This window comes from Pelecanus crispus, chromosome 10 (genome assembly GCF_030463565.1).
Source record: "Pelecanus crispus isolate bPelCri1 chromosome 10, bPelCri1.pri, whole genome shotgun sequence".
NCBI classification, from domain to species: domain Eukaryota; kingdom Metazoa; phylum Chordata; class Aves; order Pelecaniformes; family Pelecanidae; genus Pelecanus; species Pelecanus crispus.
Window position 1 is genome coordinate 16,842,382 of NC_134652.1, and position 26,176 is coordinate 16,868,557.

General features: G+C 63.5%; 3 protein-coding genes across 3 annotated transcripts; 2 read left to right on the plus strand and 1 right to left on the minus strand.

Moving 5' to 3' along the window:
• Positions 1 to 689: 689 nt before the first annotated feature.
• Positions 690 to 9,545, minus strand: MMS19 (MMS19 cytosolic iron-sulfur assembly component). The gene is made up of 28 exons (XM_075717834.1): positions 9,513 to 9,545; positions 9,032 to 9,106; positions 8,389 to 8,458; positions 8,072 to 8,200; positions 7,799 to 7,860; positions 7,443 to 7,529; positions 7,055 to 7,129; positions 6,703 to 6,780; positions 6,276 to 6,414; positions 5,727 to 5,881; positions 5,431 to 5,509; positions 5,049 to 5,174; positions 4,639 to 4,720; positions 4,194 to 4,300; positions 3,666 to 3,814; positions 3,284 to 3,431; positions 2,946 to 3,045; positions 2,678 to 2,780; positions 2,492 to 2,566; positions 2,233 to 2,359; positions 2,049 to 2,149; positions 1,917 to 1,973; positions 1,621 to 1,807; positions 1,445 to 1,527; positions 1,190 to 1,354; positions 1,045 to 1,104; positions 830 to 930; positions 690 to 751 (listed from the first exon to the last, which is right to left on the minus strand). The coding sequence occupies exons 2-28, from the start codon at positions 9,101 to 9,103 to the stop codon at positions 724 to 726; spliced, it is 2,745 nt and encodes a 914-aa protein (XP_075573949.1). The 5' UTR covers positions 9,104 to 9,106; positions 9,513 to 9,545; the 3' UTR covers positions 690 to 723.
• A 7,232-nt stretch (positions 9,546 to 16,777) lies between these two features.
• On the plus strand, positions 16,778 to 21,703 carry UBTD1 (ubiquitin domain containing 1). Its single transcript, XM_075717772.1, has 3 exons — positions 16,778 to 16,844; positions 20,830 to 21,057; positions 21,289 to 21,703. Exons 1-3 carry the CDS (start codon positions 16,778 to 16,780, stop codon positions 21,672 to 21,674), a joined length of 681 nt encoding a protein of 226 aa, XP_075573887.1. The 3' UTR covers positions 21,675 to 21,703.
• Positions 21,704 to 23,433: 1,730 nt separating this feature from the next.
• Positions 23,434 to 25,928, plus strand: ANKRD2 (ankyrin repeat domain 2). Its single transcript, XM_075717697.1, has 9 exons — positions 23,434 to 23,505; positions 23,871 to 23,984; positions 24,064 to 24,225; positions 24,415 to 24,522; positions 24,688 to 24,786; positions 25,018 to 25,116; positions 25,254 to 25,352; positions 25,637 to 25,735; positions 25,824 to 25,928. The coding sequence occupies exons 1-9, from the start codon at positions 23,434 to 23,436 to the stop codon at positions 25,926 to 25,928; spliced, it is 957 nt and encodes a 318-aa protein (XP_075573812.1).
• Positions 25,929 to 26,176: the final 248 nt, after the last annotated feature.

The window sequence follows — 26,176 nt, forward strand, 5'->3', positions numbered from 1 at the left end:
CGGCTCCTTGGGGGCTGCAGGCAGCCCCAGGGGAAAGGTGGCAGAGCTGCTGCTCCCCGCTCTAGCTGAAGGTGCTGCCCTCGCCAGCACAGGCACGGCCCAGCACGCAGCCCAGCTCAGCTCTCGGGCAGGGCTGGGTGCAGAGGATGGCACACCTGTCCCCCACACACTCCCCAGAGAGCCTTTTTAAGACCATCCAATAAATTTTTTTTTTTTTTTAAGGAAGCCTGGCTCTTTTCCCTGGTGGGGGGGGCACAGACTTCCCATGATTCCCCAAGGTGGAAGGAGGCATAAGGGCCTGTAACCAGCAGCACCTTTAGCTACTCAACATACAGAAGGGCACTGGGGTCCCAGCGTGGGCTGCACAGAGACCCCCGCAGCATTACCAAAACAGATATATTTATTCCTCTGGCGCACGGGTTGCCACACACTGTACACGTGTGCACTGGCCTGCCCTCTCCACCCACAGGTGGCGAGCCTGTCCGTCACTGTCCCTGAACGCAGCAGAGGCTGGGCAAGCCAGGAGGGGCACAGCTCCTTCCCTCCGGCGGGTGCCGGGAAGGTGCCGCAGCGAGGGGTGCTGTCTGCCAGCCCCCATGCTCCAGCCCCAGCACTCGGGGCAGTCCTGGGCTCCGAGGGTCTGTGGCATCAGCTGGATGGCTTGGTGGGTTAGTGGGGGCCCGGTCAGATTGTCGGTCAGCACAGGGAGGGGACGCAGGGCGCTCACCTGCCCGGGCTCCCCAGCAGGAACCTGTGGGGACAGAGATGGTGCCATCAGCCGCGTCCCCAACACGCCAGCACCCCAGCAGCTCCGGTCACACGGGCTCACCATTCCCCCCGTGCTGCCACCGCCTCCTTCCGCACCAGCCTCTTCTTGTCATCCAAAGGCTTGGCCAGCGCCCGGATAACTCGGGCCTTGTATGGGAGCAGCTGTAGGACAGAAAGGGCTCTTAGTGAGAGCACCAGGTGTTAGCTGCCCCCCAGGAGGTTTGGGACCCCCTCTCCGTGCAGGAGCAGGCAGCAGGCCGCTGCAGGAGCACCTACCACTGTTGTGGGCAGGCTGGTAAGCGCGTAGGCACAGCGCAGGGCGGCGATGCGGACAGCCTGGAACAGACAGACAGGGTGAGGGCAGCGGAAGGGGCAGGGGCGGAGGAGAGGGGCATGGGGGGGAAGGAGGGGGCACACGCACCATGGTGGGGCTGGAGGCGAGGCTGAGGAACTTGGTGACCAGCGTGTCGACGTGCAGGCTCATGATCTGGGGAGCTTCGAGCAGCAGCGGCTGGAGGCAGCTCAGCGTGGAGAGCTGCACCACGCGGTCCGAGCAGGACAAAGCCTCAAGCAGGAGGGAAAGCAGCTGCGGGTGGGGAGGACACAGGAGACGTGAGTAACTCCCGGCTGTGCGCTCCACGCTGCCACAGTCCCCCCCGCTGAGGTTGGCGCTCACCGTGGGCAGCTCCGTCACCAGCACAGGCTTGGGGAGGTGGTTGAGCACATGGGACAGGCCCTTCAGGTAATTGGCCTTCACGTCTGTGGAGAGCAGAGATGGTTACAGGCAGCCAGGGGAAGGAGGGGACGCCGGCTCAGGTCCCCTGGGTAAGGGCTCACGGGGTGGCTGCTCACCGGGGCCAGCCCCGTGGAAGCCCTGCACCAGCTTGGGGACGTTGTCGGTGAAGAAGCGCTGTCGGAACATGATGCGCACGTCGGCATGGCAGCCCTTGTGCAGCACGTCTGGGGATTCGGCCATGAGCAGGGAGAAGCCGTCGGCCGCGGCGGGGCCCAGCTCCGCGTCGCCCAGCAGGCCCAGCAGCTGCGAGGAAGACAGCCCTGAGACAGGGCGCCCTGCTGCTGGGGGTTGCAGCTGGCCGTGGGGGAGGGGGCAGGCTCCCCATACATCACCCAGCCCCACCACTGCCTACCTTGTCCGTCAGGTGGGAGCTCAGGGGGTGGTAGCGCAGCACCAGGGCTTTGGTCACCTGTGCAGGCAGAGCAGAGTCAGCGCCGGGCCAGCCCCCGGCTCTCCCCACTCCCGCATCCAAGGCAGGCCTTACCCAGAGCAGCAGGGTGAGCGCCTGTGTTCGGCGGGGCCCCTCCGCGAGGCCGGGCTCCATCCTGTTCACTGCAAGCTGCAGGATCTCATCCAGCTGCTGCCCTGGGGACACAGAAGCGACAGGCTGAGCCACTCCCCCACCAGCAGTGGGCAGAGACCCACGGCGTCCTGCCCAGCCCCCCTACCCGCTGGGTGCTTGTTCACCAGACCCGCGAAGCACTTGGCAGCTGTGGTGGCCGTGAAGGGGCAGTTGCAGGAGCAGCTCAGTGCCAGCAGCTCCCGGAGCAGCCGTTCCTGCTGAGGAATTGCCACCTGGAAGAGACACGGAGCATGTTACAGCCCAGGGCTGCAGCTGCTCCCTTCTGCCCATGGAGCTCGCTGTGGACCTGGGCAGGAGGGCGATCAGTCAGGGCCCCTTCTCCACCCTGCTCCCCACCAACTTACGTTGCGGGGCAAGGAGCAGACGAAGGCCATGAGGAGGATGACCAGGCGTCTCTGTGCCTCCAAGCACTCCCCATCCTGTGGGGGAAGAACAGTGCCCATGTCATCACAGTCCTTGCTGCCAGCCTGTGCTGACATCCTCATTCCCTGCCCCTGTTCCAGCACCCCAGCCCCAAGCACCCAACACACCTCGAAGGGCTGGAAGGAGCAGGGAAAACTGTTCTGGGGCAGGAAGGCGACCTCTCCGTCCAGGAAGAGGGGCACCACGTGAGACACGCTCTGGGCAGCCAGCCTAGGAGAAAGGAGACGTCGCAATGTGCTGCTCCGGGAGGGTCATGGGAGAGCTCCTGGTCACCTCACAGCAGGTGCAGGATCTCCCTGTACAGACAGCAGCGGGGGGGCACAGCTGCCCCTCCCCACGATGGAGTGCCTGGTGTCCCGCCCCAGCATCACTCACTCAGGGCTCAGGTGAGTGGTGGCAGCGCTGATGACTGGGACCATGGCAGCCAGCACCTCTTCCTCCAGCAGAGCCTTGCCCAGCAGCGGGTTGGTGCTCTCTGCAGGCAGCGGGAGGAAAGGGACACGCTGGAGCCCGCTGCCCAGAGGGAGGAGGCAGGCACAGCCCCCAGACCCACACCTGCCGTGGGGCAGGGCTGCTCTGCCTCTGGCAGCAGGGCCCGCAGTGCCCGCGGGTGCCGGAGGGCGGCAGCAGCAGCGCGGGCTGCAGGACCAGGGACCCCAGAGAGCCCGGGGAGCTGCCCGCTCTCCCCTCTCCCGCTCCAGCCCCGCACCTACCCTGCATGGCAGCCTGCACAGCCATGGCCAGCAGGCAGGGCACCACTGTCTGGTGGTAGTACCAGCAGCCCTCCGCGTCCTTCTGGCACTGCAGGGCCACACGGTGCAGGCTCTGGCACACAGAGACCACCTCCTGGGCATTCCCGGCCTCGCTCCCTGCGGGACACAGTCATGGTCACATCAAACAGCTGCAGCATCCACCCCGCTGATCTTTGCGGGATCCCGGTGCAATGTAGCCCCCACTATTCCCCCTCCACCGGTGGGATTCACAGCCCAGCCCTGGGCTCCTCGCCCCACTGCCATCTCTGCTCTCTCCCAGCCATCCCTGGTAACGGAGGCAGCTCCTGCCCAGATGCGCTCCGTGGAGCTGCCTGTCGTGGGCTGCGTTACCTTTCTGCACCTTCCGGAGATGCTGCAGCAGGACAGGGATGGTCTCCCTCACAATGCTGGTGTGGATTGACACGGCTGCCAGGGCCTGCAGGCAGCGCTGCCGCAGGGAGCAGTGGTCACGGGAGCTCTCCTCCTCCCACCCTGAAGAGGAAACTCACCTCAGAGGGGCACTGGGGTGACTCTGGGCACCCCTCACCCAAGGGCATTCAGGGCCCAGACCCTGCCAGGGTGGATGGGGTGAAGCAGCACAGCCGAACTAGCCCATGCCAGGCCCCAGGCACTCTGCCTGCTCTGCGGCTGGGCAGCTCCTCACTGCAGGGGTGATCCCGGAGGCGCAGGCTGGCTGCCAGCACCAGGCACGGCCTTCCCTGGGCCAGCACCACAGCGCCTGTGCTGGGAATCCCCAAAGGAAAGCCACCAACCTACACCATATGGCACAACTCTGCTGCCTGGTAGGGACCAAACAGGGATGGCACAGGCTTCACCCCAAAACCAGACATCGCTCCCTTCCCAAGGCCACCAGCCCTACCTGACTGCAGCTCCTCTTCAAGCCTGGGTACCATGCGTCCAGAGAAAACCTTTGGGTAGATGGGGGCCAGAGATCCGGCTGCCTCCATTGCTGCTTCGCTGCCAGGGGGGAAGAGAGCAGGAGGGGTGATGTGAGCACTGCAAACCCTGGGCTGGTTGTACACCAGCTGCAAAGATCTGGGCCAGAAGATGCCTCCAGAAACCCACTTCTCAGCAATCTGCCTTTTTAACCCTACTGGCTCCCTGCTTTGACAGGCCCAGACTTTCTAATCTCCAACCCAGAAATCTCCTGGTTTATCCTTTTGCTCTTACACCCACATGGTCTTTTAGTTCAGACAGTTCCTGTGCCTTCCCCCAGACTACAGCCCCTCTCTGCAGCAAATCCAGGCTTTGTTCCTCTCCCCAGAGCGTGGGTGACTGCAGCAGCACCAGCTCACCTGCTCTGGGAATCCTCCTCATGCAGAGCGAGACGGATGAGGTGATCCACAACCAGCTCCAGGTCAGAGGGAGACAGGAAGCCTGCAACAAGAGCCGTAGAGGAATCCTGCCCTCAGCCAAAGCCAAAGATGCCAGTGTTCTGGCCAGCACCCTTCCCCCTCGTCCAGGCTAGCAGCAACACAGCAGCGCACCAAACACCAGAGATGCAAGGTGCCCAGCACAAATAGGCAAGAGAGAGACCAAGAGTCCCTGGAGCTCGTGGCCGGGGTACGAAGTGCTGCCACTGCTCCTGTGCACCGACAGGCAGCACAGGCAGCAGGCAAGGACGTCCCAGCAGCCATGTGGCACTGTGTCTCCCAGAACAGGGTGACACCTCCCTCTGCGTCCCCAAGGGAAATGAGGCACCAACCTTGCAGGGACCCCAGGACAGTCAATGTCCTGATCCCGACCAGCTGCAGCTGCACACTGGGATCTGTCAGTGCTGAGAACACCACAGAGCAAACCGGGGCTCGGAGCGACAGCAGAGTGCTCTCATCTGGAGAGAGAGGCATAGAATCATTGTCTGTGTGTGGCTGTCACCACACAGCCACCGCCACAGCACCTGACAGACCCTTTCGGGGGCCCTGCCGGTTGACACCCAACCATGCAGGGTCCCTGGGACATGGCAGGGGGTTGTACATGCAGCTGCCCAGGTCAGTGAGCTTTCCTTCTCTGTCAGCATACGGGAAGGTGAGGTCAGAGTCAGCAGCTCCCCGGGACATGGTGCCTCCAGAGGGACCAGCCAGCCTCACCTTCTTCCACATGTCCCCACTTCTGCTGCAGCTCCAGGAAGCCCAGCAGCATTTCCAAGATTGTCCTCCTCTGGCTGCTCTGCAGGGACACAAAGGCATAACCCAGATCACCGTCACTGCTGGGACACAGCTACGCCTTAGCCCAGCGCTGCGAGGCCAGAGGGTGCCCACAGGGTCCTCACCCGCAGCCAGGGAAGGACACCCACTTTGACACCCTGCTCCCACCAAGCCCTGCAGAGCCAGCGGGTGCACTCAGCCCTGCTGCCTCTGACCGCAGCGCCTGGGGTGCCCCTCACCTGCGGGTGCTTGGTGTACTGCTCCAGCAGCAGGGGCAGGACACTGCGGGTGACACGGTGGTAGGCACGGAGGGAGGCACCCGCTGCTGCCTGCAGGAGTTTGGCACTTGGCCACACCAGCTTCATGTCGGGCTCGCACAGATGGTGCCTGCAATCTGAGATAGGCTGGGTGTCAGCTGCACGGGCAGAGCTCCTCTGCCTCGCGTGCGGGGATGCAGCTGATATCTGGGCTGGGACATGCTGCTGGGGCACAGCTCTGAGCTGCCACACAGCCTCCCTAAAAGAGCTGCTTCACTCAGCTCCAAGAGCACGGCACAGCCTTGGACGCCTCAATCCCAGCAGAGAGGAAAGCAACTCAGTCCAACAGGCATTTCCTACTGTGCCCCCTTCTCCTCCCTTCCTGCAGCCAATTCCCTTGGAGAAACCAACAGTGGCTGTGAGAGCTGGAAAGAGAAGAGGCTTCAAAGAGAACAGGAGGGCAGATCTCTAGCTAGGAGGATGTTTGCAGGCCTGGCTGCTCGAGGTAGGGTAGGTGTCTCTGCTAGCTACCTTGCAGGATGCTGCTGAGGAAGGAATCCAACAGGTCCTCGGTGTCAGAGCTGAGCACGGAGCGGGAGAGGCAGGCAGAGAGGGCGTGCAGCGCGGCCAGGCACTCTGCCTCAACCTTCTCGCTTGCTGTCTGGAACACCTGCAGGAGAGGCCGTAGGATGAGCTTAGCTCTGTGCTGACCTCAACCACAGGCTTCATGCTTTCCAACGCGAGCTGAAGGGCTCAGGCTCCCGCCTCGCTTCCCACGTGCTTCAAACATGCAGTGTGGCACATCCAAGCCCCAGGGACATGCTGACAGGGCTGGCCTGTCCCCCCACTTTCCAGCTGGGGCTGTCCAAGGTGGGGTCCGCCTGGTCTGGCTGTGAACTCCTGCTCAGCAGGAGCCCAACTCTGGTGGAGCATTTGTAAGGGGCCCTGTGGTACTCACCTCCCTGCGCAGGGACGACCAGAGGCTGGGGAGGAATTCCTGCAGCTCCTTCTGCCCATAGATGGCACAGCAAGCAGTCTGCAAGAGGAAGCCAGGAGAAAGCATGAGAAGCCAGTACCAGGAGGACACAGAGCAGGGACACTTGCCCATCCTGGCAGGCTCATGCTGAACTGCATGAACCACTGAAGGGAGAAAAAAAGAGGAAAGAGCGATGCAGGCCAAACTAGAACCCTGGAAATTGTGGCTCTGTAAGGGAGAGGCTCTGGCTGGCAGGAAGAAGGGCTCAGAGGTGGCTGGCTGCTGCTGCCACAGGCCAGCTGTGGGCTGAAGGGAGTAGGGGATCCCTCCTTACCAGAGTCTGCAGGGAGTCAAGCTTGGCACTTTGCAGGTCTGAGTCCATCTTCTCAATGAGCAGAGGGAGCAGGAACTGCAGAGAGAGGCACTTAGACTCAGACCACCTTTGCACCACCTTGTCTGTGGCCCTGCAGGGCTGCAAGCTCAGCCTCTGTCAGGAGAGCAGAGGCGGAGGGACACCTGCAACAGAGAGCCCCTTCCCAGGGTGTCAGCATCAGCACCCTCCCAATGCCCAGCCCCAGCAGGAGACAGGGCTGCCCTAGTGCAGGCTCCTGGTCCCAGTTGTTCCCATCCCACAGAGCCACAGCGGGAGCTGCAGCGCTATGAAATGCAGCTTGTGCTCAGGGAACAGTGGGGTGCTCAAGAACCCCCTAGGAGTTTATTACCTCAGCAAATTGGGGTGTGGAGGCCAGTACGGCCCGGAGGCTCAGGATCAGGTCTTCTCTCTGGATACCGTGAGGGTCATTGGGGGGCTGGAAGGGAAGCACAGAGAGCAGGTCAGTGGTCAGGAAGCCTCTCAAACCAGCCATCAGCCAAGACTGTATCATCTCATCCCCAGCAAGGCAGGAGTAATGCCAGTCACTGCAGCCAGCCTGGCACCAGCCTGGGTAGCACAGCTCGCAGCTTAACACTGCCCAGCCAAGACTCTTGTGCACCCTCTCCTCCCATCCCCTGGAGGGGACATGACCCCCTGAGAAAACACCAGAAGGAACAGTCAGTGGCACGGAGCAGACTCACTCACTGGAGTAAAATCAATGGGGAAATAGCAGGACGTCACTTCAAAAAGCTCCTCCACAAAGGGACCTGCAAGCAGAGGAGAGAGGGAGTGAGCAGAGATGCTAGGCAAAAGAGGCACAGCAGCCATGCCTAGCACCCATAACAGGCTGGCTCTGCAGCTCCCAAAGCATGTCAGGGACAGCCTCAGCCCTGGTCAGACCCAAGGGCCATCCCTCCAACAGCTCAAAGAAAAGCAACATGTTCCCCGATCAGCTCCACACAGCAGGCACAAGCTCACCCAGGGCGTAGTTCTTGGTAATGAGATCATGCACGATCTGGAAGGCCACCAGCAGGTTGCGGGGATCCTTCTCCCCGTCCATCACCTGGATAAAGCCGAAGGTGAAGTCAGCACCCAGGCCCTTCAGCTCTGCAGAAAGAAGGAGGGTGAGCAGGTGCAGGACGCCAGACCTCACCAACATGGCATGAAAACAGCCCAGCCTCTCCAGCCCTTCCAGCTCTCCCCAGGCAGAGCCACAGAGCCCTCAGAGAAAGCAAAAGCGAGCTATCTTCCCAGCCTGGACAACCCCAGAGTGGTTCTGGCATCTGCTCCCTCACCTTCCTCCCTGGTGCCCATGAAGTTGGTGATGATGCTGTAGACTGTGTGGCGGTCCAGCTGCAGCAGGGACTGGAGGGAGGAGCAGAGCAATCAAAACAAGCCTCCGCACAGGGCAGCACTGCCACCCACCACCCAAGGACAGCACATGCTCTTCAGAAGAGGGCAGGACCCCCAGCAGCTCAGTTGCCACTTCCTGGCATGCAGATCCCATTTACCACATGCAGCGTGCACATGCCTATGCAATGGCACCTGAACAGTGTCCATCACTGCTTGAATGCACCATCACAGTAACAGCAGGGCCACACATGCTGCCCAAGGCCCGGCCAGCATAAACAATCTTAAATTGGAGGAGAATTTGAGGGCTGGGGGCACTTAAACACAGCCTGGAGAACAGAGCAAAGGAAATAACTCCTTCAGGGCTGAGAGAAGAGAGGACAAGGTCCAAACAGGCACCTCAGCTGTTGTCTGCCTCTCGCTCTGCAATAAGACACGCTGTCTCTAAGCTCCACAGGAGCACTGCACTGCTGCTGAAGGATGTGCTACACTGCACTGCTACTGAATGCACTCAGTCCTCAGGGCAGGCAGGCCATCCCCAGACACCCAGTGAGCGGGGATGGGAGGATGGGAAATCACATTGCTCACCTGCACGTGTACCTCCTGGAAGATAGCTTTGAGCACAGAAACCGCTAGCCCCGGGGACAGCACCTCACACATGCTCTGGGGACAGGAAAAGAGAAAAGCAAGAAGAGCAAATCATGATGGCAGACATAAAACAGAGCTCCTGCTTCTGTACAGCAGCCACCCACACAATCCTCTCCTACCCTGGGGAGAGCTCACCACCCCACAGGACAGGACACCTATCACCTATGCTGCTCCCCAGGCTGGCCAGGGAATCCTTGCCCCAGTACCAGCATGGGGCAGGAAATCAAAGCAGTCTCCTCTCCCCTGCCCCTCTGCAAGGGGCACAGCAGGGGCATTGAGGAGACAGGGCAATGCCACTGGGCAGGAGCTGACAGCCCAGCCGGGCCCTGCTTGACAGGCTGCTCCAACCTGTACCCAGGTGTTGCACCTCCCTGCCACCAGAGCAGATCCCAGCGCTGTGGGCTGGGGGGCGTGAGCTCACCAGCGCTCGGAGTCCCTGGAGCACCGAGGGGATCACGAGGTGATGATCTTGCAGCCGATTCTCATAGAACAGGACCAGATGCAGCACTATCAGAAACATACACCAACATGCGTTAGTCCCGGGAAACGCAGCTGCCGGGTGCTGGCCCCAGCTCTGCCAAAAGCAGCTGCCAGACGAACAGCAACCATATCTTGCAGTGGTGAATGGGACTAACTGCCACTGTTGGGTGCACCCACCTAGCTCCAACACCTTTGCCCTCCCCCTGTGAGCAGCCTGCATCTGACTGCAGTGGGGCAGCACCCACCTCTGGCCACTGCAGAGGTGCTCAAGCTACGCAAGAGGCATTTGCCCTGGCCTGTCCAGACACGTGGGTGCAGACACCAGCAGTGAAGCAGCAGACGCCTGCTCAGCTGAGGCTGGAGGTTGTTGTGGGGTGGGGCGCAGAGCTGGAGCAGGAGCTCCGGCTTCCTCGCACTGGCTCCACAACACGTTCCCGGCCCCTGAGTCACGGGCCACGGGCGCCTGCACACCCGCCCTGGGGAGTGGCAGCAGGAAGCAGACTGGAAGAGCCGGCTAGCAGCATCCTGCGCCCACAGCTGCTGCAGAAACTCACCCCCCCAGGAGGCGGCCTGACGCAGCGCTTGAGAAATGAACTGCGTGAGGAGAGACAGGAAGGGAGACGGGGCCAGCTGGGGGTGTCACAGCAGCTGCCAGTGCCCTCCCGGGAAGCTGGCTCTGCCCACCCTCCTCCAGAGCTCCTGGTGACTTGGCTCTAACCCATCTCGCTCCCCTCACCCAGCTGCCCTGGCTCTGCCAGGCCTCCCCACTGAACCTCCCCACCCCCAGCCATCCCTCTGGAGCACCCCAGTCCCCATATCACAGTCATCACACCTGACTCCAGTTACACCAGTAGCTAGTCTGTTCCTGCTCTCTCTGCACAGCTGCTCTTGGCCTTGCCTGGCACCAGTCTGAAACTTACAGAGAGCCTAATGCCAAGGACTAAGCACCTTTTACTTCCATCCTTCCCTTCTTCCACCTCACTTACTAGCTGGGCCCCCCTGCCTTGCCAGCCTGCTGGCACAGGTTCAGCTACCCATCAGCAAGGCCCCCAGTCTAAGTCAAAGTTTGGCAGCACTTACTGGCTTCCCCTGCTGCCAGCCAGTTGCTATGGGGCATTTAACACAGCCAAACCTTCTCCTTGCCTCCTCGAACGGGGCATCTTCCTCACCCCACTGCAGTCCTCCACTCCACTCTCACCCTTATGCTGATCTCCCCTCCTCCCCAGGCCCCAGGGTTCCCCCTGAGTTAACCTGGGCAGACCGCAGGGCTGCGGCATGACTTGCTTTGTGAAGGATGGCTTTCCTGCACTGAATCACCACTACAGGATTTTGACATGCAGATGTGTCCCCCAGGCGTCCCACGTGGCGCTGAGCATGCCTGGGTGTGCAACACCCACACACTGCCAGGGGCACCAGCTGCAGTGCCCAGGGCTTTGGCGTGTTCAGGGAGTGACCCAAATTGTGTGGTGAGGTTGGCAAAAAGGCTGCAGCGGGAGGCCCCGTGCCCTCTTTGGACTCCTGAGAGACATGTACAAAGTTGTCACAGTGCTTTGATTTAATTTTGATTTAACCTCTTTGCCAACTGCAGGACAGACACTTCAGTGGCACAGGCTTTGCCCCCAGCCTGCCAGCAGCCACTCAAGGGCCCAGAGCAGCCCTTACCTTCCTTCTCCTGGAGCAGGGAGTAACACTGGAGCAGGACTTGTGACAGCAGCTGGATGCCTCGCCCTCGCAACCGAAGATCTGTGTTCTCCAGACAAGACCTAGCCCAAGTGGGGAGAAAGCCCAAGAGGCCTGTTGTGAGCAGGGACACCCAAGCAGGAAGCACATCCTGAGCAGACACATTATAAAAACAAAGAGGTGCCGCTCTCTGGGCAGGGGGGCGGTGGCCCAGTCCTGCCTGACTTGCTGGCAGGGTAGGAGCAGACTCCTCTTCCCCTGACCATGCTGCATGCATGCACCCAGCCCCAGAGCCACACAGCAATAAATCCAAGTTCTCAAGTCGGACCAAAGAAATTGCTCTTGCACCATGCTCTGCACCTGAAACTCAGGCTCCCAGGATCACAAGGGCCAAAAAAGGGGAAAGCCTCTTACGAGGCAAACCCAGCCCCCAGCACGGGAGAAACGAGCCTCCCCGAGTCCCAGACCATGACAGCTTGGAGACAGAAGCCAAAGCTGAGTGCCAGCCAACTCGTGACATGGTGATGTGCAGCTGTGTGCTCAGGCAGCTCCTGCTGGGGACAGTCCCAACCGAGAAGTGCCCTGCAGCTGGCTGCCTGCCACAACACCTCTCCTCAGTCCTGGGAGGACAAAGCACTGGTCAGGCCCCGTGCTGTGAGCAGACAACATCCTTGCAGGCCTGTGCGCTGTGGTGTATCTACCAGCGCTGAAGCTAGCTCGTCCTGGGTGAGGATGCACACTTTTTCTTCTCACTGTCCCTCCTTGCGGGAATCTCCCCTGCAAGGCCCTTACACAATGTATAACATGTATAAGGCTTTTCTTACCCCAAGGCTTCCACAAGCTGCAGCACAGTCCAGCTTCCATCTTTCACACCTGGAGAAAGGAGGTAAAGAGAGTGAACCAAAGAGACTCCCAGACCATCAGCCAGGCACAGCGCTGGAGACAGATGCTGGGAAGGGCCCCGGCACCGCAGTGGGAAAGGCTGGTGGGGTGCCAGCACCTTGCTAAGCACCAAAGAAGCCATGTGCACTCAGCTGGTGGAGCTGCTTCCAGCCCTGCCTGTGAACATGTCTGGGACTGAAAGCTGCCTCGACTGGATCAGAGCCGAGAGCAGGCAGCAAGGGGTGAACTTGCCTGCACTTTGCCTCTACCCTCTCCATGCAGCCTGGCTGCATCCGTGACCAACGCGTGGCTCCTGAGAGAGGCAGCCTTGCTGTGCTCCACTTCGCTGAGATGCCAAAAAACGCTTCTCTAATGTGAGCAAGCCAGGAGGAGACAGGACAGCCCCCCAGGTACTTCCTGAGGGAGAGCTAGCTGACCAAAGAGCCCAGACACTAGCGATCACCCAGCTTCCCACCTTGGCTCCACCACCTCCACGCTATGCTGAGCAAGACCTGCACAAACTCCCTCCAAGATGGAGGACAGGGAGAAAGGCAGCTTTGTGGTCAGAGGAAGATGAAGCATTGGGACTCCTGGAGTCTATTTCCAGCTCTGACTCAGATACCCTGCCAGGTTGCCTCACTCACCTCCTGCCTCAATATTCTTGCAACTCAACTGGGGGAAGAGTCACTCCTCGGGAGGCTTTGGTAAGGACATGCTGCATCCTACAAGAGCCTTGGCAGAAGGACATGTTCTCCACTCCCGGCACCCACTGCCAATGTGACACCTTCCCAGTAGGAAAGCTCTGCGTGTGCCCTGTGGTCAGACACAGGGTGGGAGGCAAGGGACTGCCTTACCTTCAGCCCTCTAACCTGTAGCTCAGTGTGGCAAGGGACACTGCTGGGAAACAAGCAGCACCCCTCACTCTCCACCTGGATGAAGCAGCTTTCCTCCACAAAAAAAAAAAGCACCTTCCAGTCACCGAGCCTCACTGTCTTTGCCCAGGAGCACTTCTGGGCACTCGGGAGAGCCCTGTTCATCCCTCTGCCCTGCTGAAGTCTTGCCTGCACAACTGACAGGGCACCCACCCCCTCAGAGGCCTACAGGGTTTCATTCGGGGCTTTCCCAGGCCTTGTCTCAGCTAGCGTCTCCTGCCGTTGCAAGCATTTACTACCTCTTCCTAAGCAGTTAATTCCAGTATTAAGTCATGCTATTCATCAGAGAGGGGGTCTCTGGGGATGGGAGAAGGGTTAACAGTGGTTTTTGACAGCAGACAGCCCCGGCTCCAGAGATACAACTTCCAGTCCCCCTTGGCACAGCACGGAGAGGGAGCCTGGACTGAGGGACAGAACAGCTAAGGGGAGCTGCAAGGAAGAAGAGGATCCCAGCAGGTCGCAGAGTCAACAGGCACAGACTGAACAGGGGGTGTCTTGAGTGACAGCCATAAGGTGCTGGCAAAATTTCTCGCAGAACAACAACAGCGCAACAGCAAGAGGGTGCTGTGTACCGGCTCAAAGAAGAGTGGGCTGCCAGGAGAGCTCTGTACGGCCCCTTCACACCCAGGATCCCAATATCCTGTTCTGCAAGCTCACGAAAAGCCCCTGTGGCTCTGAACCACCATGGAGAAGGTCCAAAACAAACACCGTCTCCACAGGCAAGCACTCTGCCTCTCTGTGTTTTCAGAGACCGAAAGCAGCATCTACACAAAGCTGCTGGTTTCCTAACCAACAGGAAAGAGCTGAAGTGTAGCGATCAGACCACAAACAGCTATTGATGCTCCCCGCAGTTAGCAGCCCCTTCACTCGGCTATGGTGAGAGAACTCGCTCTGTTCTCAGGGACCCGGGGGTGCGGCCAGCCTCGCCTCGTGTGGAGTGACCATGGCAGCCCCGACAGCACGACCTGCAAGTGCTGCCTCCTGCCCATGGGCAGAGCCGTGCAGGCCATGGCTTAAGTGCACGCACAGCTATAATTGCACCTGCCTCATCAGCACGGCAGGCACAGTGGCAAGCCCGTCAAACTTCTGCCTCCACATCTGGCAGCAGCAAGTTCCAAGGTTAATTACGCACCTTGAATCCCAGCACTCCCTTTACCAAGAGGGGCTGCGTTCCTATTCTGGTGTTCCTGGAGTCCGAGAGGCTAAACAGAAGCAAGCCATTTACTGTTTGCTGCGTTATTACTCGGAATCAATCTGCTCCCTTTCCTGACACCTCTTCCCCCCCTTTCACGCAGTGTCCTTCTAAACATTAATCACTTCTGCACACTTTCCATTCTTGTCTCCCCCACACCCTCAAAACGTGAGCACAGCAGTCACAGGGAGCGCTTGATGGATTTCTGTAACAGCAGTATCCTTCTCTCCCCATCTTTTAATAAGAACGAGTTCAGCCTCCTTCTGCCACCCACTGACCTGTGCAGCCCAAGCTGCCTGTGACAGCACCAAGGCCTTTCTTCCACTTGCCAAGTTACGCTCAATTTAGTACTCGGCAACACATGGGAGAAACTCAACGTGTTTCTTCCAACAATTGCACAACGGCCACACGGTTAGAAAATACCTCCCCTTTCGCCCAAGGATACGTGATGCAATTTAATACTTTCTGATGTGGCTCTATATGAGGTCAGAGGGGCCAAAGGACACTTGCCGGCTCCCTTGCTTGTCAAGGTAGGTTTGTCACAAGTGCCATACGGCAGATGAGAACGCGGAGGGGGGGATGAGGAGGGTGGGGGCGGCTCTTCTCTTTGTACATCTTCGAAGAGACAAAGCTTTCTGCAGGCACTTCTGTAACATGACCATAGATGACAACAGTAGTTGTAAGGTTATCTTTTCCCCCTCTATCCCAAATATGTCAGAGGCTTCGTGCAACTCTTGCAACATCTTGAATGTCACATAGTTTAGTGAATTCCTCCAAATTTCCTTGGCATTTTCTGCACTCTGCACTACATGGACTACCAGGTTATCTTCCCATTTTGCCAGCTCATCTGATCACCAAGATACCATGGATCAGTAGTTCACAATCCCTCAGTCTCGGGAAAGGTCTATAAGCTACCCCTCCATGTAACATAGCCCTTCTCTGCTTTCTCAACTCCTTTCCCAAACACACTGAAGCCACTGCCTAGAAACACAAATGTGCTGCCTCATCCTTAAAAAGCCATGTTCCTGAAGCTGCAAATTCCCTAAAGTAACAAAGTCACCAAATTGCTGCTCGAAGCAGAAAGACAAATTATGCAAGGAAACCAAATGCCTCAAGCCCTGCCAGGAAAGGAAGAGAAACCACAGAGGGGACAGCCAGAGCCTGGGCCGCAGAAGCAGGGGCCAGCAAAGCCAGAGCATCAGCCACCTCCCACAGCATCTCAGCAAGGCCAGGAGCTCCATTCCCACTGTCGTCTTGTCTGCCACCCAGCCATGGCCACCCCCCGGCCAGTCATACCCAGTACCACCCACAGCAGCTCCCACTGCACCCCAAGCCTCCAGCTCCAGTGCCTGCAGCCTCATGCTCCCGTCAGCTCACACATCCCATGCCATATACCCCACCCCAAAGCCCCATTCCTTGCTCCAGGCCAGCCCCTGGCCCAACACCTTCAATCCCACCCCATGATCTACACCAGCCCTCCAAAACCACAGACCCCACGACTCTGGCTGCACCCCAGCTCCCAAGAGCCCTGCATGTACCAACCACCGCCACCCTCCGCAGCCCCTCACCCTAGCCGCTGCCCCACAGCCCCAACTCCTCATCCCTCCTTTCAATGCCCAGCTCACAGCTGCAGGCCCTACCCGTTCACCCATGCCCTGCCCCACAGCCACGCTCCGCACCACGGCCTCATGCCCCAGCCCCACAACCCACGGCCACGCTCTGCCCCACAGCCTGCCGTGCCCTGCCCCATTCTGCATCCTCAGCCCTGCCCCACAGCCGTGCCTACGTCCGGCCCCACACCCTGCCCCACATCCCCACGTACTGCCCCGCAGCCCCTCGCTCACCCTCAAAGCCCACCCCGCACCCCCAACGTCCCGCCCCACCGCCCCCCAGCCGTGCCCACGCCCGCCCCAGGCCCGGCCCCGCCGCCGTGCCCACGCCCGGCCCCGCCCCGCAGCCGCGCCCGCCCGGTACCTGCCGCCACCTCCGCGGCGCGGCTGTCCTGCTGCCCGGCCACGAAGTCCTGGACGGAGGCGGCGAGCGCCGCAGCTCCCGCCCCGGCCCCGGCCCCGGCCCCGGCCCCGGCCGCCGCCATGACACCCCGCGCCCCGGGCAGCGGCCGCCGGCCCCTCCCGCCGTGCGCATGCGCCGGGCCCTCGCGCCGCGGGCGGTGACAGGCGCGCGCGCGCGCACGCGCGCGGCGGGAGCGCCCCCTCCTCACCCCCCCCCCTCCCCCCGCGCGCGGGGGGGGAACCGGCTGAGGGCGCGGTACGGCGGGGCGGAGGGGACAAAAGCGCGGCGGGAGCGGGCGCGCGCACGTGGGCGGCGGCGGTGCCGGTGCGGGCGGTCACATGCGCACCTGGGGGGGCGGGGCGCGGCGCGGGGTGTCTCCGGCGGCGGGGCGGCCCCGGCGCTCAGAGCCGGGCGGCGCGGCTGCACGGCGCCGGGCCCCGCGGTCGGGTGCAGCGTAGAGCCGGCCCGGCCCCATGCCGAGCGCCGCCGCCGCCGTCGAGCCCCGCCATGGGCGGCTGCGTGGGGCGGCAGCGCCGGGAGCGGCCCGCCGACGGGAACCCCCGCAAGCGAGCAGGTGAGCGGGGCCGGGCCCGCCCCGCCGGGGCACCCCCGGGATGGCGGGCACCGGGGGTCCCGTGCGCCCCGGGGGTGGCGGGCGCGGGGGGAGCGTGGGCACCGGAGGGGCACGGCCCGTGGTCGCGCGGGGGGGTGTCCCATGCCGCCCCTACGGGGGCCGGTCCGCGCCCTCGGGGGTCCCCGTGCACCGGGGGTTCCGGTCCGGTGCGCGGCCCCAGGAGCGGGCAGGCACCGCGGCGCCCCGGGGGTCGCAGGGTCAGGGCCGGGGTGCGCGGTGCGTCCTGCCGGGCCCCGGCTCCTCCCGGGCGCTGGCTGGCGGGGCTGCCCCGGGGGGGCTGCAGGGTGGCCGCGGCCCCGCTTTGGGCTCGGCGGTGCCGGTGCGGTGTCCCCCGGCGCGGCGCGCCCTGTGAACTCCTGGGTGCGCTGTCCGCACCCCGCCTGCCCCGGGTCAGTGCTGCTCGTACCCCGCCGTGCTGCCGACGGGCGCAACCCCGACCCCGCTCCCCCGGGGTTTCGGGAGGTGCCGGGGACGCGGCCGCGGGGCGGGCAGGCAGCGGCTGCGCGGGTCTGGGGAGCGGCGGCGGCGGCGCGGCGGCGGCTGGTGCGGCCCCGCGGCTCCCCGGTGTTACCGGCGGCCCAGTACCCGGGTGCCATCAGGCCCCTCCCCGGGATTCTGCCCCGGAGGGTCCCGGAGGCCGCGGGGATGGGCACGGCTACCTGCCGGCGGAGGGGACGTGGGCCGGCGCGGTGAATCACGCCCGCTTCCCCCCGCCCGCCTCCCCGGCCGGTGCAATCGCAGCCGGTAATTACCGTGTTTATGGCAAAGCGGTGGTAGGCGGCGGGAGAGGAGGAGCAGGAAGCGTGTGCCCGGGGACGGGGTGCCCCGGGGTGCAGGCGGGAGGGAGGGGGGTTTTCCCGTGGCATGGTGCCCACCACTCCCGCAATATATGCAGGGTGCCGTGGCTGCCGGATCCGGCTGTGCCTGCTGCCCGCGGGGAGCCGTCCCCACCGTGCAGGGCTCCAGGTGTGCCCAGCCCACCCCGGGGGGGCCCGGCTGGCTCGGGCTACGGTGATGGCCCCCCATGGAGCTGGCACCTCTGCCCACCCCCACCCCCCCCCCGGGCTGCAACCCCTCACCCCAGCATGCTCTAGCTCCCAGGGGTGCAGGTGCCTTCTTGTGGGTATCAGTGAGTCCTGGGGTCCCCAGCTGACTGTTCGCTCAGCTCAGTGGGGGTGTGGGGCCATTGCCTTGTAACTTGGGGCTGCTGTGGCTGGGGGAGTCGGATCCCAACGTCTGAATCCGTGTGCTCCCCTCCTGTGCCAGGCAACAGCTGCCTGCAGAGCCTGTGTCTCCATCACCACTATTCACTGCCTGCCAGGCTCTCCTGGGATGGGCCACGGTCCCCTCCTGGTGCCCCCTGGCAGCTGCTGCCACTTTCTTGCAGTGTGTCCCTTCCTGGGGGAGCTGTCCGTCCCCAGTGCCGGGGTGCACAGGCTGGCTCCTGCCCTCGCTTGCGTGGTGCCACCAGCCCATGGGAGCTGCTCAGCAGGTGGTGGAGGATGAAGCAAGGCTGCAGCTGCCCTCACCCGCAGTACGGGGACTCTGTCCCGGGCTGGCAGGTCCCAGCACGTGAGGACCTGCCGTCGGCAGGGAGGGGTGCTCTGCCTGCCCGCCTCTGCTGCTGCAGGGGTCCTGCTAAGCAGCCTGGTCCTGCCCTGGCTGGGGCTCGCTGCGAACCCCTGCAGAGGGGTCCTGTCAGGGCTCCCCGCAGCAGATGACAGTGTTGTCTGCAGGGTGGCCAGCTTGCTACAGCAGAAGGGGCAGGGGATGCCGGTGGCATGCAGCATCCCAACGCTGCCTGGCCCAGGAGGGGACCAGCCAGCACTGCTAGAAGCGGTGTCGCGTGCCATCTGCCTGGCATCTCCTCTGGGGCCGAGCCAGGACCCGCCGGCTGGGGTTGCCCGGCTCTCGCCGGAGCTCCAGCCGGGCAGGGAGCAAGCCCCGGGGCAGGGGAGCCTGGGGCACAGCCTCCTGCCTGGGGGTCCCCGCACCAGACCACCACGGGGGGGCTGAGCCGCAGGCAGGGCGCTGCAGGCACCGGGCGGGAGGCAGGCAGGCTGCGGGCCAGATCCTGTTGGCTCGAGTCTGGGTGCAGCGAGCAGCCGGACCTGTCCGGCAGTGCTGCCGCGGCGGGGCAGGGGTGGAGGGTTGCATAAGGGGCCAGGAATAGAGCGGCAGGAGGTGATTAGAGTCTGCGGGGCCCAGCTGGGCGGCAGCAATAAATAGACGAGGCTTAGCCCCTGCCTACCTGGGGAAGGCTGCTGGGCATGCCTGCCTGCATGGGGCGGCCGCAGCCAGGCCCCACGGCTCTGATCCTGCTGCCTCGCCTGGGCCAGCCTCTTCCCTTTGCTGTGAGCGAAACCGGGGGATGATGGTGCCAGCCGGGAGTCCCGCCATGCATGACAGTCCTGGCTGTAAGGACGTGTGCCCCAGCCCAGTGGCCGCAGCAGCGTGGAGATGCAGTCCTGGCCGTGTCCTTCAGGCTGGCCGTGACCGCTGCTCCACCACCCTCCCAGGGCAGGTGCCGCCTCCGACCTTGCTCTGTCCTGCGGTGCTGCAAATCCCTCCTGCCAGGCACCATGACTGCTGAATCGGCAGCGCTGGCTGCAGCCAGCTGCCCTCGCTCCTCTGGGGATGCGGGTGCAGGCAGGATGCTGCCCATCAGGGATGCTCAGCGTCCAGCCCCGGGATAGCTGAGCTCCTGTGCACCATGGGGACTCCTGGGGTGGGTGCCACATGTTGTGTCCAGCCCCGGGCTGGGTGCTCACTGGGAAAGCAGGTGCTCTGCTGGCTGCAGTGCTCTTGGATGGGGTGGGACAGGAGTGGTACAAAAAAAAAAAAAAAAGTCATGGAATGCCTTGTGTCACTGCACACTTGCCCAGGAAAAGCCACCTGGGGGACGTGGCTCAGCCCACAGCCGGCGGTGGTGGCTGTCCCCAGCAGCTGGGGTGTGTGGCATCGCCTTGCCTGGCAGGTCACCGTGCAGGCGCGGGCATCCTTCCTGCCTGGCTGGGGCTCCGCATCCCCCATGTCCCGTCCCCACAGGAAGGGTGCCAGCTGGCCGCCCCAGGGAGAGGGGAGGCAGGAAGGAGCTGTTGTCACTCATTGTCCCCTGCTCGGCTGGGAGTAACAACAGCTCCTTCCTGCCCCACGCTTCTGGCTCAGCCGTGGGGCTGACGGGATGGGGCTGTTCCCACGGGGCCACAGCCTGGTGTAGGGAGGGCAGGGTGGTGTGTGGGGGTGGCCCAGATCCCTGCCGCTGTGCCCTGGGCAGTGTCGGCTGCTGGGGGTCCCTGGGGACATGGTTGGGGGCTGTTTCATGGAGAGCCTGCTCAGTTCAACCCATTGCTGGGGCTGCTGTGGGCTGGCAGCCCCCCACCATGCTGATGCCCTCTGCCCCCCTGATGCCCTGGATGCTGTGTGCCTGCTGTCTCGCCCGGAGCTGGTCCCTGCCACCCTGGGGTGGGCAGAGAGGGTGAAGAAGTTCTGCCGCCCCTGCCAGGGCTGCTGCTCAGCCCCTGTAATCCCCTTCCCGTGCCAACTCACCAGCTTATTTCCTGGCTAATTCCCCAAGCTATAAATACTGCTCTGCCTCAAAGGGCCCCAAGGCCCCACAGCCACCCTGTGGGGCAGGGGCTGGTCCCCCTAGCATGGGGGCAAGAGTCCTTGTCCCTCCTGGGGGTAAAGGATGTCACTTGGGGGGGCAGCTGCTATGGGGCCAGTGGGACCTTGGGCAGGGCTAGCTTTAGCTGAGTTCTCCCTGGCTGTGCTGGGGACTGTCCTGTGCTGGGCGGGGTGGTCCCTCGGACACTGGTGTGCCTAGTGCGAGGGGTCCCCAGGAACCTGTGGGGATGGGGAGGTGAGGGGCTATGGGCCCAAGGGGGAGCCCTGTCCTTTGGCTGAGCATCCCTCCCCTCCCCAGGCCGCAATGAGCCCCTGAAGAAGGAGCGTCCCAAGTGGAAGAGCGACTACCCCATGACAGACGGGCAGCTGCGCAGCAAGCGTGACGAGTTTTGGGACACGGCACCCGCCTTCGAGGGCCGCAAGGAGATCTGGGATGCCCTGAAGGCAGCTGCCTATGCCGTGGAGGCCAATGACCACAGCCTGGCCCAGGCCATCCTCGATGGAGCCAGCATCACCCTGCCCCACGGTGAGGGATGGCACCAGGGGTGCGGGTGGGGTGGGTGCTGAGTGCCCCACGTCCAAGCACATTGGGGTCCCAAGTTGGAGAGGAGAGGGGTTCCCAGCTGCCATCCACGCAGCTCAGCCCAGCCAAGAGGGAACAGATGGGCTCTGCCTCGCTGCCTGGGGTGGCCCCATTCCCATTTGCAGGGGGTCCATGGGGATGCCCACCCACAGCATCTCACCCTGCCATCCCTAGGGTCCCTGACGGAGTGCTACGACGAGCTGGGCAACCGGTACCAGCTGCCTGTCTACTGCCTGGCACCTCCCGTCAACTTGATCCTGGAGCGGAGCGAGGAGGAGGCAGCGGATCCAGCTGAGCCCCTGCCCAACTCCCGGCGGGAGTTCCCCCTCAAGGTGCGGCTCTCCACCGGCAAGGACCTGCGGCTCAGCGCCAGCATGGGTGACACCATCGGGCAGCTGAAGAAGCAGCTGCAGGCACAGGAGGGCATCGACCTGGCCTGGCAGCGCTGGTTCTTCTCAGGCAAGCTGCTCACCGACCGCACACGGCTACAGGAGACCAAGATCCAGAAGGATTTTGTTGTGCAAGTGATCATCAACCAGCCCCTGCCGCCCAGGAACTGAGCCACCCCCACGCTGGTTGCGGGGAGACGGCAGTGGCACCTCTGGCGATGGCCCCGTCCTGGTCTCAGCCCTGCTGGCACCGGGGCAGCCCCTGCTCCCCCCCTGCGTCTGCCCCCGACCCGGGGGGATCCCCAGGAAGGTCTGCGTGGGGCTGTGCCACCGCGGTGTCCCCTCGTGGCTGGGGACATGGGGATGTGCCACGTTTGCTGCAGGAGGTTCGAGACCAAACGTCTCTGGGGCGGTGAGCGCGGCCGGGGCCCCGCTGCCCGGCTGTGCTGGCAGGGAGAGGCTGTGACCCGCTGAGCTCTGGCTCCCCTTGGCCAGGAGGCCCTGGGGGGCTGGGCTGGGTGGAGATGTCTCCCCTCTGTACATAGTCTGTATTTATCAATAAAGCCTTTTCATCCTTCCTCTGGCTGCTGGGGGGGTTGTCACCTATAGCCGCAGGGGGTCCCCGTGCCTGTCCTACATCCACTCCCACGTCAGGACGGGCACCCCAGCTTTGCTCCCTTGTGCCACCTTGACCCTGTCCTGCCAGCCCCAGCTCTTTGCCTGTCTGGATCCTTCCCCAGCACTGCTGCCATCATCCCATTGCCACCCTGCCTGCTTGCTGGTGTGGGGCCACCGCCTCCCTTTCCCGGCACTCCCCTCCGGAGGTTTCAGCCTGTGTCTGCCTGGGGCGAGGCAGGACAGTCCACAGAGGGGGACGGTCCTGGGACCACCTTCGTGGCCACCATCGCCTGTCCTGGTGAAAATGGTGCCTTTTTGGAGCTGGAGGCTGTAGGACCTGTGGGACAGGGCACCCAAGGGTGGCCCTGGGAGCTGCCCAGGAGGGTGACAGTGACGTGTCCCTGTCTGTCCTTCCCCCATGTCCTGTGCCGGGGGCCGGTGCCCAGCGTATTAACTGTCCCGGCACAGGGCAGTACTGGCCTCATCTTACAAAGGGGGAGAGCAAAGCCTAGGGGGGCTGAACAATGTCCCTGCTGCCGGGAATAGCTGCCAGCTCTGCCTGCCGGCCCCATGTGAGGCTGGAGGATCCTGCTGCCAGGCTGCCCGTGCATGGCGGGGGAGGCCAGGCAGCCACCAGGACCCTGGCAGGGCTGCTCGGGACGCTCCACACCTGAGGTCATCCTCCAAAGCGGTGCGGAGGGGCCGCAGCTCCTGGCATCATGTGCTGCCTGCCACTGGCTGAGAGGTTTGGGGGGCCCCATCACCTGCCTTTGGGGTGGGTGGCAACACCCCCTCCAGGTGCCAGGGAGCCTCAGGCGATGCTGGTGGGTGCTGCAGCATCTCATTGCATGGGGATGGGGTGATGGGAACCATGGGGAGCATCCTGGCTGCCCAGGGTGGGTGGCACAAGCACAGGACCCACGGGTGACCCCAGACCATGTCCCCACTCCGCCAAGCCTCTCCGGACTGGCTGCTGTGGGCTGTGTGCACCCCAGCTCCCCGCACCCGGCACGGGGGTCCCAGGCAGCCCATGGCGTGGGCAGTGGGTCTCTTTAAGAGGGTGCGGGGCCAGGGAGGTGAGCCAGGGCCACCAGAAAGCAGGAGGGTGAGCTCATGGCAAAGCTGCCCCAGTCATGTGGAGCAGTCACAGCTGTCAGTGCCCTTGGGCCATGGAACGGAGGGGCCAGCAGCATAAAGCCCCACGGCCAGCAGAGCCGACGGCAGCACCAGGAACCTGGGCTGGGCACTCCCTGCCCGTGGTGGAGAAGAGGAGAGGCTGTATCCTGCACGGGACTGTGCACTGCAGGCAGACATGGAGCTGGATGTGCAAAGGGCCAAGGAGCTCATCGAGCAGAAGCTGGCGGAGGAGGAGGAGGAGGAGAAGGTGGGTCAGTAGGGCAGGGGGATGTGGCAGGGACCTGCTGTGTGCCGTGCCCATCCTTAGGGCCCCAGGAGTAAGGCAGCTGGCACCAACCCTGCCATCCTGGGGGATGCAGCAAGGTGGCCAAGGGCTCTCAGGGGCATCAGGTTCCCAAGCCGGGAGCTCTTGCCGAGCAGCAGGCAGGTGCCCAGCTTGCTAAGCAGGGCAAGCAGGCAAGCTCAAGCCCAAGGACTGCCAGGCATCCGAGAGACCTCAGTGATGAGCTGTGACCTGCGCCCAGAGCCACCTCCACCAGCGGGCTGGGGACAGAGGTGGTGGGGCTGCTCTGTGGTCGGACGGGACCATGCAGCACCCCCATGCCCGTGCAGCGACTCAAAGCGGATGGTGTGCGGGAGCCACCGGCTGTGGAGCGGATGAACACGCCTGAGCTGGAGGAGGAGAAGCGCCGTGGCCCCAGGAACCGGGGCATCGAGGCCGTCAAGGTGAGGGGGTCGAAGTGCGGGGGGCCAGGGGGTGGCTGGGCGCAGAGGAGGCAAACAGGGCACTGTGTGTGTCCCCCAGGGCCAGGAACGGGTGCGAAAGAGCTCGGTGGACCTGCGGCGGGAAATCATCGACGTGGGGAGCATCCAGCGCCTCATTGAGCTCCGCAAGCAGCGCCGGCAGCGCCGGGAGGAGCGGGCAGCCACCCCCGAGCCCCCCCCGCCGCCTGAGCCCCTGGAGATCGTACGTTGCAGGGGTCCCGGGGTGTGGGAGGGAGACCGCTGGGACAGGGGCTGGAGCCCCCACGGGCCAGCCGCTGGGTTACCCTGCCAGCTGGGGACCTCCCTGGGGAAGCAGGGCAGGGGGCCCCCCATGTTGTCCCCCCTCCCGTGCCCCTGCAATGCCCCAGCCCTGAGCCCGTCCCACTGCTAGGAGGGTCCCGTGGAGCCGGAGACCTTCTTGCGAGCCGCCGTCCAAGGCAAGATGCATGTCATTGAGAAGTTTCTGGCAGACGGTGGCCACCCCGACACGTGTGACGAGGTAGCGTCCCCCACAGCTGCTGGCTGCCTCTCAGCTGCGCTCTGCCACCGTGCCCCCCCATGCCCGCTGGCAGGGGCTGGGATCCCCGGGACAGGGCTGGGGGTACGGCCAGGCTGGGCTGGGGGGGATGGATCTGTCCGCCAACGCAACGCCTCGTCCCCCCAGTTCCACCGCACAGCCCTGCACCGCTCCTCGCTGGAGGGACACACGGACATCTTGCAGAAGCTGCTGGACAGCGGGGCCACCGTCGACTTCAGGGACCGGGTGAGGCCAGATCCTGCCCCCTGCTTCATGCTGGTCTGAGCCTCCAGGCACGGTGCAGCTGGAGCAACAGCGGGGTTGGGGTCCCCGCAGCAGGACAGTGCTGTCCCCACTGCCGAGGTGGCCGCAGGCAGGGTTCTGCCAGCTCAGCCCGGGCACAAGGGCTGCCTGGGGGGGGGGGGGGTGGACACGGGGTGGGGTGTCCCTCGCCGCGACGCATCCCTGTGCACCCAGCTGGACTGCACCGCCATCCACTGGGCCTGCCGGGGTGGGCACCTGGACGCCGTCAAGCTGCTGCAGGACCACGGGGCAGACCTCAACCTGAAGGACAAGGTGTGCAGGGCAGAGCCCGGGGGCACGGGGCTGTGCCGGGGGCATGGGCATGCCCCAGGGGACCAGGGCCAGCCCTGTGTTGGGTTAGCAGAGGTGGGTGCTGATCCCCTCTGATGTCCATCTCCTTCCCCCTCAAGCTGCTCAGCACCCCCCTCCATGTGGCCACCCGGACTGGGCACCCCGACGTCGTGGAGCACCTCATCCACTGTGGGGTGGACATCAACTCCCCAGACAGGGTGAGTGCTGCAGCCGTGGAGGCAGCACTTTGCGGGGGGCAACACTGGTCCCGCCTCTCTTGGCTGACCCCTCTGGGGTCTCCCAGCACCCACATCCAGACACACAGACACCTCCACCCCAGGGTGCTGGCAGCCACAGCCAGGGCTGGGGCAGGTACTGTCCCCCTTGTCCTCATGGGGAGGTGGGTGTGCGGGGAGCCAGGGAGCAGTGCCGGGGACAGGCAGGGGGTCTCTGTCCCCAGAGGTCTGGACCATGATCCCCAGCCAGGCTGCATCTCTCGCAGGAAGGTGACACAGCGCTGCATGATGCCACACGGCTCAGCCGCTACAAGATCATCAAAATGCTGATCCTTCACGGGGCCGACATGATGGCCAAGAACGAGGTGAGCAGGGGGACCAGCACCAGGGCCATTTGCTGCCCCACCATGTTGTGCCACCCCAGCCCCAGCTTCTCTCTGCCCGCTCTTGCAGGCTGGCAAGACCCCGACGGACCTGGTGCAGCAGTGGCAGGTGGACACGCGCCAGGCGCTGGAGACCAAGGAGCAGCCGCAGGGGGAGATGGAGGTCCCTGCGTGATGGCGCCGGGGAGGGACTAGGGACCGGGCTCAGCTCCAAGGAGCAGGATCCAGCCAAGACTTGTCCGTGTCAATAAAAGCCAGCAAAGAGCAGTGTTTGGCTCCAGGGGGCTGTGGGGCTAGGCAGCCTGCACTAGGGGCAATGAGGCTGGGGAAGCTGGGTTATCCGGGGAACTCGGTTTTCCAGGGAACTGGGTTATCCGGGAGCACAGACATGCCCTGCCTCCTAGCACAGGGACTCGAGTGCTG